The sequence below is a fragment of the Parasteatoda tepidariorum genome, chromosome 10, assembly GCF_982258835.1.
Source record: "Parasteatoda tepidariorum strain Cologne lab strain chromosome 10, Ptep-v5.0, whole genome shotgun sequence".
NCBI lineage: Eukaryota > Metazoa > Arthropoda > Arachnida > Araneae > Theridiidae > Parasteatoda > Parasteatoda tepidariorum.
In genome coordinates this window covers 44,994,629-45,012,972 of record NC_141764.1, presented here as the reverse complement: position 1 = coordinate 45,012,972, position 18,344 = coordinate 44,994,629, and the positions used below count along the sequence as shown (strand labels likewise).

General features: G+C 30.7%; 1 protein-coding gene across 1 annotated transcript in view; it reads right to left on the bottom strand.

Moving 5' to 3' along the window:
- Positions 1-4,632: 4,632 nt before the first annotated feature.
- LOC139426325 (dynein regulatory complex protein 8) overlaps positions 4,633-18,344 on the bottom strand; it is a 14,576-nt gene continuing 864 nt past the window's right edge. The window contains exons 3-6 of the mRNA XM_087152757.1: positions 17,447-17,519; positions 12,950-13,029; positions 7,618-7,727; positions 4,633-4,861 (exon numbers count right to left, since the gene is read on the bottom strand). Of these exons, the coding sequence (XP_087008883.1) occupies positions 4,689-4,861; positions 7,618-7,727; positions 12,950-13,029; positions 17,447-17,519 (436 nt within the window). The 3' untranslated portion in view covers positions 4,633-4,688. The remainder of the gene's footprint in view (positions 4,862-7,617; positions 7,728-12,949; positions 13,030-17,446; positions 17,520-18,344) is intronic.

The window sequence follows — 18,344 nt, the reverse complement described above, 5'->3', positions numbered from 1 at the left end:
AAAATGAGATTTCATGAATCAATGTATTGTTATCTTTCCATTTAATTATTGAATTATATTTTACTCTCACATTAAGAATATTTTTCACTAAGGAATGCTATTGTATTCCTTAAAATTTTCATGCTTAATGAATTCCGAATTATAATTATTCATTACGTTTGTTAATTAGTGACATTGACATAGTGGGGGGGAAACAAAAAAAACAGTCAATGAGCTTTTTTCAGACAAAAAAAAACTGCTGTAAAAATTTATAATTTTAGTATAACAAGCACCTTGTTTTAATTTAATGGTAGTAAAAGAAGATTGCTTTTAAAAAAATAACTCTTCAATGAAAAGTGCTTTTCATCTAAGGAAATAAAATTCAAATATAATAATTAAATCCCAAAAAATATATTCAAGATGGTTTTTCTAAAAACTGCTTTTATTTAAATTTAAAATAAAATATTTCGGTATTATTTAGTTAAAAATACATTACATCAATTGAAATTTCTGCACTGTAAGAGAAATTCAGTAAAAACCGGCAGCTCGGTTAAAAAAATTCCGTAATCAAACAGGTTTTTTTTACCGTAACAAAACAAGTTCTTACAACAACAACAACAAAAAGTCTGTTGTTTCAACAGACTTAGCATATAAAAACAAGTTTTCTCAGTGAAAGAAACGAAGTAAACCTGTACTCACACCAGATGGGAATATTTTATGTCGGCAGAATTTTTATCGACTAGTCATGCTAAGATTTGAATCTGGATCACTTCATTGAGAGGTGCATGCTCTATCCTTTGGTCCACTGTGACTTGAGTGTTTTATTAAGAAGAAAATGCGAAAGTGAGAATTTCGCTTTATTGTGTAATTTTGACAATAAACTTCAGTCACGATTTTATTTATTCGATGTTCAAAACTGTGAAATAATTGTTAAAAAGTACTAGCAAGCATAAAATGCGATAGTAAAATGTTGGAGAAAAGTTACGAATAGCAAAGGTAAAGTATTTTACAGGAAGCAAATTTGTATGGCTAATACTAAAATTTCAACTGGTAGTGTTAATCCGTTTGTGATTAAGGCGAAAAACGGATTTGTCGACAAAACGGCTTTAAACGGAGAAATTCCGAAAAACAGCAGGTATTTTTTATAGTGTGGTTTTTAAATAGATTCTGTGTTTTTGAATTGTCCAAAATTTTGTACAAAATTACACTTTACGATTCGGAAACATTTTAGGAATTATGTGACAACTATTGCTATAATATTTTTATAATTGAACCAGATTTTTTTACAATGCAGCAAATTAATTCATTAGCTGCATTTTAAAAAAGGAAACTTTCACTTTTGTCAATTCAATTATTAATCATTTATCATTCAATTCAATTATTAAAGCTAAATTTCGTTATTTTGACTACAAATCACGTATTTTTACATAAAACATAATCCCTCAAATTTTATATCAAACTTCCTCCCTCGTCATTACTTTCAATATCACATCTCTGCTCATTCTGTGAATTTATACTGTTTCCTGAGTATTTAGTAAATGTAAATGTAAAAAATAGTTTTTATAATAACAATAAACTTACAAAGTACAGGGAAAATATCGATGGTCGACTGAATGTAAACAATAAAAAGCTCCCTAAAACTGGAAGAAATTTAGAAAAATGCCGGTGTATCCTTCCGCTTATGTTATGCCTACGAAGTGATGTGTGAACAGGCTTAATATTCTAAGAAATTTTGTTATTGTAATTTATGTTTAGATTTACGGGTAACTTTACCATTCATAAGAGTTTTCTACAATACACTGATGGAAAATATCCTAACACCAAGAATGAGTTGTGCTAGATAAACTAAATTTGGTAAGCTTTTTCATACAACTAAAAGATGATGTCGATTCAAATTTCGCCCATGACGCCTAAATTTGGCACTAGTAGTGAATGCCAGTGTGAACATGCAAATCAGGGTTGCTTTAAATACGTGTTCTACAATTCGCAAGTGTTATTTTTCGTTAAATTTTGACATAGTGAGTTGATGTTAGTCAAGAATGCCTTTAAGAAAACGAAGAAGCCATCGTTAACAGCTCAATGACTTTAATAGACCAACGATAAAGTGGATTTTCTTTCCGCGATATTGCAAAAAGTCTGCTGAGAATTGTATCCCGACCAAAATCCGACCAATTTTTTGGGTTCACGGTCTTCAACTCCATAGCCTTGTAATTTTGAACCCAATCCAGAAGACGAGGGGACTACTGAATCAGGCATTTGGGGCAAACTAGCTTTCGTGGAGGACCCTTTGATGGAACTAACCCGTATTTGCGTTACATGGAGAGGAAGACCATGCGAACCTCCCACGGTTATCCTGACGATAATGGGACTCTAACCCATGATCCGTCTACCTCTGAGGATATTTTACGTCAGAATGAGGTGAAAACTCTATCCTCTCAGCCACCAAGGCTCTATTGTAAGTGATTGTTGGCAGCAGTGGTCAAGGGAAGGTACTACTTCCGCCGCGTACGGCGTATGGGTGTAGCGGACCATAATGTGCCTGCATCAGAAATTCGAGCAGCAGTTTTCCCTTCAGTGACACAACAAACTGTTACAAATCGGGTTTTTTCTTTAATTCATTTGTTGTTTGTTTCATTGAAAGCTAAAATGAAAGAGCGTGTTATATTGTAAGCACTGCAAGTATGATAATATTAGATGGCTCACTTTTTCAAGTTTAAGCGCAAAAATCAAGAAGCAATAACCCGGAAGTCTAATGACAAATTTTAACACCTAGCGCCATCTGCACTTATCTTTACTCGGTCGACCATTCATACTAGATCAACGTCAAATTATGTTTTTGTATACTATCATGGCTAGTTTATATGACGTCGCGCACTGTTTTTCAAATTTGTTTTCTCTGATTTTAAAAGCCATTTGCACTCTATGACGGGATGGTTCAAGCATTACACCCACTTGACAAACAGATTTTCGGGTTGTGATTCTTTGCAATTACCGAGTATTCATATATTTATAATTTGTGAAGTGTTTCCCAACCATTTTTATCAGTCGGCATGTTGCACTAAACCTAATGCTTTTGACGGAATTCCCATCTTCGAACAATCGCGAAAAGTAATTTCTTTGGTCAGTCAAGCAGTTCACTGAGAGCATTTCCACGGAAACGGTTTCGTCAAAAACGGAAAAAGTTCGTGAAATTTGAGTATTCAATTGTTCCATGGCAAAAAAACAAGACTATAAACATTGACTAATTCAAAAAGTGCACATGGTATATTTGAATGCAAAGTTTTTTATATATAAAAATATTTTCATGTTACAACTTGTTTTACACTTAATGGAACAAAATGCAATATACAATATACAAAATATAAAGAAAAATTTTTTTTCAAATATCATGATCATGCAAAGGAAATACAGTAATCATGAAATGAAGTAACTGCAGTTTATATGGTTACCACCTATATATACAAGCAGAGTAATCTTGGGAAAGGGGCTAAAGTCTGGCCGGTGGCAATAGTAATGAAGTGATTGCATTAAATAACACGTAAAATAAAAGTAATATAATGCGCCACAATGGCCCAACGAATGAAGTTCATAGAGCAAATCACAATCTAACCAAACAATTCAGTTTTAGTCGCTTTTTCAAAGAATAAAAGTGACAAAATATTTGAATAAAATTTTTTAACTTGAACGTGTATAGAATTGTAATTTCTTTGATTCAAATAACAACCAATCAAAACTGAACTAAAACTAACAGAAAAAAACTGAAATTCTTTTTAAATCTTACACTGAGGAAAAAAAGTATGGTGATGTTGCTGTAGTTCATTTACATCGCACTAGAGCTGCACAATGGGCTATTGGCGACGGTCTGGGAAACATCCCTGAGGATGATCCGAAGACATGCCATCACAATTTTGATCCTCTGTAGAGGGGATGGCACCCCCGCTTCTGTAGCCCGACTACCTGCACGCGAAGTCGAGCACTTTACGGTCGAACAATTTAACGAGGACCAATACCGCACACCCTCAATCCCTAGACAGACTAATCCAAGTGGTCACCCACCTGCACACAGACCGCAGTCAGTGATGCTTGACTTCGGTGATCTGCTGGGAACCGTGTCTTAACGATCAGTCCACTGCGGGACAAAAGTATGGTGAAAATTACCGGAATATGGTAACATTTACCATGTTTCTGGCTCTATGGGAACACCAAAAAGCTCGGTAATTTTTACCGAAGCGCTTTGGCAATAATTTTGTTAAACATAACAATAAAGTATGGTTTTATAGCATGTGGTAAAATTTGGTAAATGTGTTAAATTTTGGTAATTTCATTATCATGCCTTAAAGCATGGAATAAAAATCATTTAGTTGGTTCAATTTACTTGCATTTTTTACTAAACCAAAATTTCCTGTAAGCCGTTACCATATGAGCGAAAAATTTACCAAATAAATGCTTTTTAAAAAAAACTTCATATTTTGGGTTTTATATTTTTGTATTATTAACTAGATCTTTTCTTCTTTACCAAAATTTCTTTACCATTCAATACAGTAATTTTACCTAATTTTTTTTCTCCGTGAATACATTTGTTATTTGAGATTTTATGAAAATCTTTCAGTAATTTATTATAAATTTTTTTTAAGAAACTAGACAACACTGAGTTACAGCTTTATTGTATAATTTCAAAAAACCTTTGCCAACATGAAAAAAACTATCAATTATTCTTGCTCATCTCTCAACTGTCGAAGAATGTGACGTTTTTCTTCAAAAATATCCACAACTACCGGGACTACAAGCTTTTCATAACATTTGTTATATTCAATCTGCTGTTTATCTGGATTGACAACGGCATTTAAGAAGCAGTCTATTTCATTTTCATCAAACTGATCACCTGAAATAATTCGACTATGTCAACTAATATTCCGAAAACAATACAATTTGTCCAGTAATCACCAGTCTCAAAAATATATTTTGTCTATTATGTCAAGTAGTCTAAAACAAAGATCTTTTTTAAGCAAAAGATGAATCAAATCCTGTATTTATGAGTTAAAGGGGAAGAGGCAATAGAAAGTGATAAAATGATTGAGATCTTTTTAATTTTAAATTCTTCGTACTTGACAGCGACACTTATTCAGCAGATTTTAACGACGTGTTTTTTTATTTAAATTATAGTTTACTTCGGTTTAGGCAAGTATTTCCAAAAATGGACTGTAAGAAAAGAGTTTCTCAAAATTTAGCAAAAATGTATCGAAATTCGAAACAAATATAATCGAATTTCAAAAAGCCATGTACTCATTATTGAATATAGTGACATGCTCAATACAACATATACTCATTTTTGAGTAAAGTGCACCATCTCAAAAATGACATATCATGTACTCATTGAGTTATTTGTCGTTTAAATAAGAGTAGGCGTAGTCTCGAAAATGAGTATATACCGTTTTGAGCATGTTACTATACTCAATGAAGAGTACATGGGGTTTTCAAGTTCAACTATATTTGTTTCGGAGTTATTTTGATACATTTTTGCTTAATTTTGAAACACGCTGTTTGCATTGTATAGCAATTTAAAAATTTTAGTAATATAACTGTAGTGGCGGTGATCGTTTTAAATTAATTAGTGACAGTTCAGATATCATCATTGACTTTTGGAAGTTACATATACATCTTAATTTGGATGTAACATGATGATATTTATCTCAGAGAAAATCGTCTAAGAAAAGTTGATTTATTAAGTATTGTAAATGGCCATAATTCAAAATACGAAAATTAAGAAAAACCCCAAGGGATCAACAAAAATCACTCTTTATATGGAGAGTTTTTATTGGTATTCAACGGTTGGGACTGGGAGGCCCAAAAGGGCATCCCCAGTCTCCAAAAATTGGAAATTTAAAGTAAATGATTTTTTCTCAACGGTCAGTTAGGAGCATGGGAAGAGATCCAAGGTTGAGGATTTATCGAAAGATAACATTGCCAAAAATACCACAATCAATATTAGATTTGAAAATACTTTGGCGATCTCGAATCGCCTACAAGACTGTGAGAATTAGTATAACTATGTAACTGAAACATATTTGAGGTAAGAAATTAAGAATGAAGATCTATAAATAGATTTTTAGTTTCTTAAAGATCTATAAATAGATTTTTATTTTCGATTAAGTGAATTAACGAATCTACATTAGTATTGAAATAAAAAGTTAGCCGTTACATTGATCGATAAGAAAAGAATAAAATATTTTATATTCGCTTTTTATAAATTGTATTAAAAATTAAATAGTTGATTTAATTTAATTACAATTCGATTAGGAATGATTAAAAAAGAGCTTAAGAAATTTAAAGAATTTTTAAAAGTTAGGAAATATGTAATGCCTATTGTGGCATCACAATAACACTCTCTGATTGCATGTTAAATTAGATTTATCGAAAAGTTTTGCATTCAATAACACCAGCAAGGAAAATCCTCAAAAGCATTGAAATGCGAATAATAAATAACCCATGAAAAGGCATAAAGACAGACATAAGGATACGCTAAAAGCATTAAAGCAACAAACAATAAAAAATTTTATAAAAAAAAGTAGTTCGAACTTCATTTAGTTATCACATAGCCATGTGCAACCCTTAATGTGTATAATTTTTACATTAATTTTTAACATAGTTTCTAAACAATATTCGTTAAAGAACATACTATGTTTTTCAATGTGACACGTTGAGTATTAGGTCTGAAATTTTTGCAATAAATAAATAATTAAAAACTTTTTGGAATAAGCGATATTTTTGCAACCTTTAGATTTCTGCACATAACATGTACGGTAAGGATCATGCCAAGTTTTTTAAATAAAATGATTCTGATTTTAAAAAAATAATAATAATACAATTTCGATGCAACAATTCGATGTCTTCACCATGTTACCGTTGGTTTTCTGTTGAATACCTAGACATTTTATCGAATGCTGGTATTATTTAGTTAAATTATCAAATAAGAGAATTCCTAGTACCTAACTTAGGCATTGTGCGTTGCAACTATGAATGCTATCGAATTACTAATACTCTTTATGCAAAATGTTACAAAAAGTTCGGGATAATACTATCATATTTATGCAAAATACAAATGCAATTTTGCACAAATATGAAGATTGACGTTACAGAGGCTTCGTTTGACGTTACAGAGGATCTTGTGCTCTTTTTAAATATTGTTTAGCTTTATTTCCCTATAAAAAGTATAGAAGGCATAAGAAACCATAAGAGAGAAAAATTTATTCTTAGAACTTTTATTAATTTGAATACGATCAAAATATTGTAAATATTGTTATATAAATTCTATATGGATATTGAATTTAAAAGAAATGTTTAAATCCAGTTATTCAAAGTATTTAAGGGTGATGCAGAAAATATGTCAACAGGAAAATCAACGGCAGTTTTAATATTCTCCATTCCTCAATACAGTTTATATTAAAATAAAATTTTACAAGTGTGACTTTTTCGTATTTGCATTATTTCTCTTTTGACTTTTTTGCATTCTTTGCTTAATATTTAAAGACATTGCATTTACATTAGCATACATTTATTACCCTTAGCAGCGATATTATCCTTAAAGGTACTAAAAAAATAAATAAACTAATACGAAAGTAGATATCCTTTTTTTCTTACCATGATTCTTCAATAATTTCTTTATATAATTAGGAGTGAGATATCCCTTTTTCTTCTTGTCAAAGAATTCGAAAGCCTCCAAAAGCTGTTGTTTAGGTGCAGGCCTCCATCTTAAATAAAATTATGATATGTTTCAATGATGGTACTATCGTCACGATACTCACAAGGACTTGCAAGTGTCGTAACTTGCAAAGATTAGCAGCTTGCAAAGATCGACACTCGCAAAAATTAGAAGGCCTCAATCATGCAAGGAAACTGACTTTAAGCGAACTTATCGTGCCAGGAAAAGAGATCGCCGGGCCATGATGTGGCTAGACAAGGTAGGAAGTGATCTTGGTGTGTTAGGTGCTAGAAATTGGAGAGCCTTGGATTGACAGCATTGGTGGAAACTGACTGAGGAGACCCAAGCCTGCTATAGGCTGTAGTGTCGATGAAGAATATCATTGAAATATGTTCTTACTGCATTTAGAGACTCAGTTATGTTTTCTAAATGTTTGTCTTTTGAAAGATATGTTCGTTTCCTGTCACTCCTGAATCTTGTTGTTTCAGCATAAAACATGCCGTGCTTTTTCATGACATATTTTGCTATACAAAACATGTGTCTTATCATGGCATGTTTTAAACAGAGTAGTTCAGTACAGCTGAAAAAAGGTAGAGCACATCATATGGGCATAGAGTTACATAACAACCCATATATAGTCGGAAACGTCATCACAAGCCGCTAGAGGTGTTTTTCTATTATCGACTGGCTGTTAGTGTGCATTTGAACCGATACTTTTATTTGTTTAATTTATCTTAATTATATTATTTAATTATATTATCTTAACTATATTTTAAATTTATCTTAATTATATATCAAAAATTGCATTCAAATAGGCCTAGATATAGCAGTTTTAAAGTCATTCAAATATTTGGCAGATAATTTATAAAGCTTTCCTGATTCATCCCCAAATTAATAAATTGCGATGAAACAACTTATTTTTGAGCCCACTTGACTGCAATTTTTGATATTACTTAGTATAAAACCTAAACTTATCATGAAATTAGGGCAATTTAACTAAATACATGAGCCAGTTTAAAGACGCACAAATGAGCACATAATATGAAAGCATTCCTAGCTGCATGCGATGACATTTACGGCCATGATTTGTGATGCAATTCTCAATTTTTAAGATGCGCCCTACCTTCTCTTTTAATCTATAACCACTACCCGACTAGGCTTGCATTTAAAGTCTTCATCATTTCCTTCTTGTTTTTATGTACAGTTTCACATTATTTTATTTTGCTAAAGACGTATAAAGTTTATCTGAAATATTCACTTACATAACTAATTTATAGAATCTACTCTTAACAAAAGTTATATTTTACTCCAGGCTTGTCGCTTACTAAACTAAAGTAAAGAACTCTCAAAGGACTCCACGCATTACTGAAAACTTTTTTAATGTTCATACTTTTAGGAACATCGAGAAAAACTGAAATTTTATCGTAACGCATTTTCTAACAAACAAAACACAAAGTATACACTCATGGACCCTTTCAAACTTATTCAAACTTTAACAAAATCCGCAATTCCTTATCCACCAGTTATATTCCTATAACTCATTTAAGGTTATTGGGAAAAAATATGAATAAATATCAATCAATCTCAGAATGTCAAAAACATCACATCAATTTATTTATCGCATACTAAACCAAAGCTCATCTATAAGGAGCTTAGAATTTTAGCGCATCCTAAATAGGCCAAGAAATATCTAGGCGTCTTGTTTGAGGCCGGATATACGCCATGAATATTAAAGCGCTTTTCTGACACAAAATAGATAGATGAGATAGTTTTACGAAAGCCGCAACCTAAAGAATCTTTTCTTGCATAAATGAACCCAGTATGATGGTAAAGAATGTTTAGAGCTGTATGTTATAAGTACATGTTTATATGTAATGCTTTTCAAAGTTCAGATGCAGAATATTGGATCGAAAAGTGAAGTTTTCTATAATATGATAAATTAATCATTTTATCTTAGGCCTCGTTTTGATTTTTGTAAACAAAATTTGCTTTTAAAACATGTGCATATCATTCATTTTATGGGGCATGAAATATACTTTTGAAAGTTTCTATCAGAAATTTATATTCAAGGTTTCGTAGATAAGTAAATTCTGAAAAAGAGTATTTATTAACCATAATGGGTTATGTTTCTATCCAATATTCAAAACTGATTGATGGTATTCTTGTAACTTAAAAGTTATTTTAAAAAAATCGAACTTTCTTCTTAAATTTCGAAGAAATATTTTCTAAAAATATGTTGAAAACAAATTATAATCAATCAGGGCTGCTTAACTTATTTTATGGTACTAATAGAGAGATAAAGGTTACGGTTTCTTTCTCACTCTAACGTTTACGCTATATGAATTTCGCAGCCCATATTTTCCAACATATCTTCGTGTCCCTGAGAGATGCGAAATAAAGTTAGCGTTACTTTTAATGTATCACAAACGCTATGCAAAAGATCTATGCACTCAAAATAACGCTACTAAAAATTTTAGCGCAAGTATGTCGAAATCACGTTTTTATCTAATAACAATCACTATCTCAGAAATGTATCCGGTCATTTACCCTTCACTCAGATACTCAACTAAATGCCCGACTCCGTTTTCCCGACAGATACGTTTGCCCGACGTCTAATTTTCCCGACATACACATTCACCCGACAATTTATTTTCTCGACCTGTACATTTACCAACCAATTTATAGTCCCTGCAGTTTCTTTTACCCGACAGGTAAAGAAAATTAGTATAGTTTTTTCTTATTTTTCGTTATCGTTTGTATAATATTGCTTGCTATTATCAATAAAGATTTATTCATATTAATTACACTTATTGCTATTTTGACTGTAGATCACGTTCACTTCGAATAAGAATCTAAGGGCCTCATCATTTTTTTTTCGTCATTCAAGGGGATTTCACATTTGATGGGCGGTAAGATAAAAAGATTCGCTGAATCTAAATGTCGGTTGCTATATTGAAATGAACGGTTCAGTGCGAACGTTCTGATAGGCGTTAAAATACAATTGCGTCCGTGGATTGGAAAACGATACTTAATGTATTGGTCGTGGAAAGGTTTCTGTAATGAACTAAAGAGCTCAAGAAATACGCAAATTTAAATCTCTGTTGAAACTTGCTGATGTTTACTCCTTCTGAATTTCTAACACTGGATTGAACCGGCTCTAAAAACAATCACACGATCACGAAACTCCATTCTCTTACAAATAATTTGCGTGCATCAAATTGCAATATTAGTTTAGGAAATGAAAAAGGCCGTGCAAAAAACATCGATTGCATCCTCAAGTTCGATTTATAAACATATAATACCACGATTTTTTATTTTCTGGTTCATTCCATTTATTTTTATTCTTTTCATTCTTTTAATTTTCTTATGCACTTTTTTTTATTTTGTTCAATTGAAGACTTTTAAGACATTTCATATTTCCATTTAGAAACATAATTTGTAGCATACTTTCTACCAAAATCCACATTTTGTACAACCACTTCAAATTGGCGATATATAATTTACCGAGAAGTAAGAATTGGAATATATAATTCTCTAAAGTATAAAAAATATTTTAAATTGAAAGTTAATAAATACGCTTTTACATTACATTAAAAAGAATCAGGTGATATTTTAATAAAAAAACATGAAATCGTTGACAAGTATTTACATGTTCAAGTCAAAATATATAACAAAACTATGTTTGCCAACTAATACTGTGGGATATACGAAAAAAAAGTCAACGTAATCTGCAAACATCTAGCGGCATATTGATAGATTGTAAAACATAAATATCTTTTCAACATCGTGATAACGTTGTTTCGAAAAGCATTCTCAATATACATCATGATTACTATATATTTCGATAATTATGGAATGTAGGAAAATTATCAAACACTAGAATATCAAATACCATAATGTAGGCAGATTTATAGATAATAATCTGCGAACACAATAATTTCAAGATGATTATCGAAGACAATAAACATAGAATTAGAAAATTTCGTGTTAGCTTTTACAACCAATATTATTGCGAATATTTGACAAATTTCAGTCAGGTTACTATGTTTCTCACCAAAATGAAAAATAAACGTATGTTAAATAAAATGGTAAAATATCGCAATAAATTGATATTTCCTGACTATATATAACGCAATATTGGAAGTTCTAATATTTCCCAGTACTAGTGGGGAGTAATAATTAAATCTTAATCACTCAAAAAGATATTTAATTTGAAAGAGTTAGTTTAATCAATTAAGAACTAGAATGGATACGATCCATTTTCAAAACCAAATGATTACTTCCATAATGTTCCGTGCCCTCTTAATAGCTTTTATCCTAATAATCGAATTTTCACGAATTAGGATTCAATATTAACAATTTGAAGGCTTAACACTTAATATGCCAATTATTTTGTACTGACAAGATTTCAAGTTACGAAATTAGACACAAAAACGCATTTCTCTAAATAAATATACCTTTTTGATGGATTTGGATTCTTAACCTTTAAAATATAGTGATCAAAGCAATGTGAAAAATATGGTTCCAATATTTTGGTCACTAGCGTGTTCAGAAATTTCGCCTCTTAAATTTTAATTTCACCTTCAGTGTATGACATCATTTCTAAAAAATTTATATTTAAATTTTTGTTTCTGAAGTATTATTCCTACAGTCTCTTTTTTAATATTTGATTTTGTCATTTAAAATTACACAGATTAAATAAATTAATATAAAAGTTTGTACAACTCAAAATTTTTCGATAAAATAATAAAAATATTAAAAATATTATTTTTTACATAGCAAATCAAAATTAATAGTTATGCTCAAAACTGGTATGATTCAATTCATTAGTTTCGGAAATAAAGCGAAAAACGCAAAAGAGAACTTGACGTAAAGGGACCCAAACTTTCAAACTCTCTCTTTTGTAAACTATTGGGAACATACTGCGACGACCCCTCTATTTCAAGGGTATACAAATTTGTCGGGAAAAAAAATTTTTAATCAGAAGAGACATGTTTTCTGTATCTGATTTCCTAGTTTAAAGTATCATCTGTGCTAATCAATTTGCATTATTTAAGGTTAGGTTCTCAAATCGTTAAGTCCGAGTACATGAAAATCCTATATTTAGTTCAAAAGTCATTAAGGTATTCACTTTCCTTGTACAAAGTACTATGAATTAGCTGAAAAATATTGTTTGCAATTAGTAAGGTTTATTAGTGAGGGAAAAAATATTGAAAATAAGCTAACCATTATTTTCTAAACAATTTTATGAAGAAAAAGCAATTATCTTACTTGTCATATAAAAGAATATCTGTCAGAGCTGGTAATAAAACTTCTAATTTTACAAAACCTTTTGCATGGGATTCCTCAACCTATATATATTCACATAAATATTAATGCTTAAATTTACAAAATATCAATTGCTTACAAATTTTCCGAAGCAAGAGCTGCAAATTTTTACTTAGACCTTTTATAATACATATAGACGATAGGGCGAAATCGCAAAAGATGCTTAAAAATAAAATTTCGCTTGCCATCTTTAGTTGCGAAATAGTTCTTTTATTAAATTTATAAAATAACAACTTATTAATAAAAATTTCAATGTTTCCACATTGAAAATTTCACACTTTTTCGAAAAATAGCTACTAAATTTAAAACTATATCATTTAGCTAGTTTGCTGTCATTTTTACAATCGTAACAAATAGCGCATATAATTTAAAGAATAGTTTAATCACAATATGGCGTTTTGAAAATCTACATCTGTAAAAAATTAAGGAATTCAATAGAATCTTCTTTATTTTATATTATCTGATATAAATTATTAGTACAATTATAAGTATAAGTATTATTTTATTTTTAGTTTTATGCATGCGAATAAATGCATGATATCCTTCTACCATAAATAATTTTACAGAAATCAGAAAGCGGATTATTATAGTTGTCCATTATCATTATAGTTGTCCGCAATCACATGGACAGGTTAGAGGCACTGCTTTAGAAGCTATGATAAATAAGCTGCTTAACTCAATAATAAAAAATACTGGCATTCAAAAATAAGCTATCCCTTTATTTAAAATGCATTTAATTTTATTATAGATATTTTACTATAGATATTTTAAATAAAGTATGTAATTAATATATATTATAATTAATATATATTAATTAATTAATATACATAATTATATATATATATAAAGTATATATAATAATATATTATTATAATAAATTTTATTAATGCTAATTTAAATTAAAATACCTTAAATCATGTCAAAATTCTATAACAAGGATATCAAAATGCAAGCAGCACTTCTCACTAATTTACAATAAAAACATGAAAAAATAAATCGCGGAATGATGCAGAGATAATAAAAATGGATTTAAAATATTCAAAAGACTAACATCAACTAAATTTATCTTATATTAATACTTATCATTACATAAAATGAATAACATAATACACTCATGTCCATAAATTAAGGATGATGAAGTTCAGACACAGAAAGAGACGGAAGCCAAACAAATTTGACTTATTTGTAAAGTCTATGTATTAAACAAAAGGTAAAGAGCAAAAAAGATGCTAATTAATAAAAATTGCGATTATTACTCCCTGGAGCAAATTTCAAAAAAGAACCTATTTACAAAAAAACAGCATAACATGGTTAGCATGATGGTTAATACGGAGTATATCTCCCGGACGATGCAATACAGGCCGTACAACGACTAGGCATGCTGAGTATCAAATTATCATTCTGATCCTTTTTTTTTTTTCTTTCCTCCAAGCCCTGAGCATGTACCTAGGTCATTCTGATCCTGGGGAATATTACACCACTCATCAAGCAATGCCCTCCGAAAGTCCGGTAGACAGGTGGGAGAGGGTTGACGGGCTGAAATTCATCGGCCAAGCATATTCCACACATTCTCTATTGGATTCAAGTCCGGTGAGTATGCTGGCCAATCCATACGGGTGATATCCTCCGATTGAAGGCATTCGTCTACAGTGTTTGCGCAGTGAGGACGGGCGTTGTCGTCCATAAACAGAAATTCAGCACCCATGGCGCCCCAAAACAAACGCACATGTCGTTCCAGAATGACATCCCTATAGATGTGGCCTGTCATCGTTACACTCTGAACATGTAGGTCAGTTCTGGAACCAAGAATAATTCCTCCCCAAACGAGCCATCCTGCACCACCGTAACGGCGTCGTTCAATGGTGTTGTCTTGGTGGTAACGGGTTCCTGGCGCTTTCCATATGAAAGTCCGGCGAGAATCAGACTGCAAACTAAACCTGGACTCGTCGGAAAACATCACACAAGACCACTGCTGTGGTGTCCACAATGCATGCTCTCTACTCCAGGCTAATCGCAGGCGACAGTGAGTTACGGTAAGTGGAACACATCTGACAGGCCTACGAGCATATAGACCAATGTGCCCTAAGCGTCTGCACACGGTCTGCCTTGAAACTGTATTACTGGTAGCTGAAGAGAGCTGACGAGACAGGTCTGATGCTGGGCTCCGTCTGTTTCTTTTGGCACTAACTGCCAAATATCAGTCTTCATTCAGCGTTGTAACTCGGGGGCGATCTGTGCTGTAATGTCTATTCACATTACCATCATCTTGGAATCGTTGCCAGAGCCTGGAGATGACACTCTGGGTGATTCCAAGTTTTTCGGATACTTCCAGCTGGGTACGTCCACATTCCAGCCGTCCGATGATTCTACCACGTGAAAAATCATCCAAATGCTTCCTTTGTGCCATAACTATGCGGTTATTGCACTGAAAGGCTTTTAAAGCGCTTGTGAACAATTTTACTTCTTTGTCACCATTCTTAATATACCCCTCTCTTACACTCTCGTCATTGTGACGTACTACCAGCGTCATCTAGTGGTTTCCAGTAATTTGCATATTCTTCTTCAGGATATGTGTGATAATTCTACAGGCGAAATTGTAATTTTAGAGTTCGATTTCCGTGTGATTCTGAATTATCCTTAATTTATGGACATGAGTGTAGTTGAAATACCTCCTTTTTTTAGTATAAAATATAATTTCGCATACATGTAACTGCAAACAGATAGTAACATATAATTCTTAATTTAGTTGCTATTTAATAAATACTATGCACATTTTATTGCATGTACAATTATTTTGAACATTGTAATTTTGTGTAATAATAATTATTTAAAGTAGTTTAATAGAACATTTTAGTGGCCACTTTTATGACTAACGAAAGTAAAAGATATCGAAATTCGCCCCATGCTCTGAGTTGCAATCAATTAAAATACAATGGCAAAAATCAAAATGCAATTACATATCTCACACTCAATAGAACGGAAAGAAAAAATCTTCACGAACACTGCTCTGATAAAAGAAGCACATACGCCGATTAAGAGCCAAGAAAAGCTACTAATGGATAACTAGTGTCTGGTTTTGTGATATTGCAAAGTTAATTATTAACCGTTCATAAAGCAGAAGCGTATAGTGGTCTCATAAAGTCCTCTTTTTTGCTCTTAATGCAAACTAAAATCCGATGAACCAAACTAAAATCCGTTTATGAAGAGTACGAAGAAGTTTTCTCCTTCTCAGTACAAAGCAGAGCTTGATATGTAATAGAATTAGGTTGAACTTCTTTCCTTGCTTCGGAGATCACCTTTCTTAGGCAAACATAAACAGTCAAACAGAAACAGTTAAGAGTATGGCTTCGCCCCCTTCACGTTGCATGTTGCAGAATTACGACTAAAGAGGTCATTTAAATATTACGTAATCATGTTTTGGCAACTTCGACAAATCTTAAAAACCCCGACCAATGTTCATGTACGAAATTCGCAAGCAACTCCTTTTTGCTCTTTTTTTTTCCTTTTGCTTTAACTTTGATTTTTATTATAGTAGCCTAATTTTAGGATAAATTTCGAATAAACGATGAAACCTTGCATAAAATAAAATTTACGCTTCTATTCATTTTTAGTGGAATATTTTTCGTGAATCTTTTGTGTTTTCCTACTGTCGTGGCCGAAATTTAACTTTTGAAACTCATTCAAGAAATTTATTTGTAGATTTTATTTTTCCAAATGTGACTTTTATTTCAAATTTAAAATTTTTCCACGTATTTTTCTTATTTTTTTCGATTTTTTCAAAATCCACGTAATTTTCTTTTTTTTTTATATAAAATGTTGAAAATAATGAAATTTGAGCGTCTTACGTGAATATTGTTCCAACCGTTTTTTTTTTTTCATTATCTAATATTTGAACGTCCTCTAACTGCTTAAAGAAATCGTATTAAAAAATTCTAACAAACAGAAATAGTACATATTTACACTCATAAAGAAAAAGTAATAAATTTCCCAAGCCTTGGCTAGTTTGTCCAATTAAGACATTATTTTGTTATGACTTAACAATAACAAAATAAAATAATAAATATGTCCAAAAAAAAAACCTCACCGACGAATATACACTGCACTAAAATATGTTTGTGCTAGAGTTTTTAAAGTAAAACTAAGCCAATAAATAAGCTTACATATTGCACGAAAAGAGATTCTGATATATGTATATATATATATATATATATATATATATATATATATATATATATATATATATATATATATATATATATATATATATATATATATATATATATATATATATATATATATATATATATATATATATATATATATATATATATATATATATATATATATATATATATATATATATATATATATATATATATATATATATATATATATATATATATATATATATATATATATATATATATACGCACTGCTTACCTTATTGATAAATTCAGTCAGTTCAGCATTGTTAGGTACACGTCCTAATGCTCTCACAATAATTGAAACATTCCTGCAATTACAAATATTAATTAAAAGTTTTAAATTATTCAAACGACTTGTTAAAATGATATGTATACCATATTTTCTATTATTTCTTCATCAACTATTATAATATTGTTACTTGTTATTAACTTGTCACCTGTTTTGATGTTAATTTTCTGCTGGAGTTAAAATGTAATACGTTTGGTTAGCAAAATAATTAGCAATTTGGTTAAAAAAAAAAAAAAAAAAAAAAAAAAAGATCTTAGATATATAAACACTACGCCAAACTCACTACGACATATTCGCAAAAGTAAAATTTATTTATGTACGCTATTAAGAAAGTTTCAATTTTACATTGCACATTCTGTTGACTTTTATTATTGTACTGAAAAAACACATTCTAAAAGTTGAACTAATAAAAAAAACAAGAAAAAAAGAAAAGAAAGAAAATTAACGGTACTTTTCAGTTAACCGGGCTCAAGTCGCCAAAAAATATTGACTTTTGCTAATTTTTTTTATTTTTTTAGTATTTTTTTCATTATATTTATTTTTTAAGCATTGTACCTAATAAATGTTCCCAAAAAATTAAATAAAATGAAAAAAATAAAAAAGAAAATTTAAAAATTTGTTTTCTTTCACCCAGCTAACTGAAAAGTAACAAATTACTTTTATTCAGAATCATTCAGCACCGAAAATGATGTTATTGACCACAACTTACTCATGATAGTCAAAATTTACCGCAATCAAGAAATTTTTCTGCTAGATTTACTTTTTTTGTTACTGTACCTGATATTTGTTTATGTTGAAAAGTGGTCACATTTTTAATAGCAGAAATGACAATTAAATTAGCCAA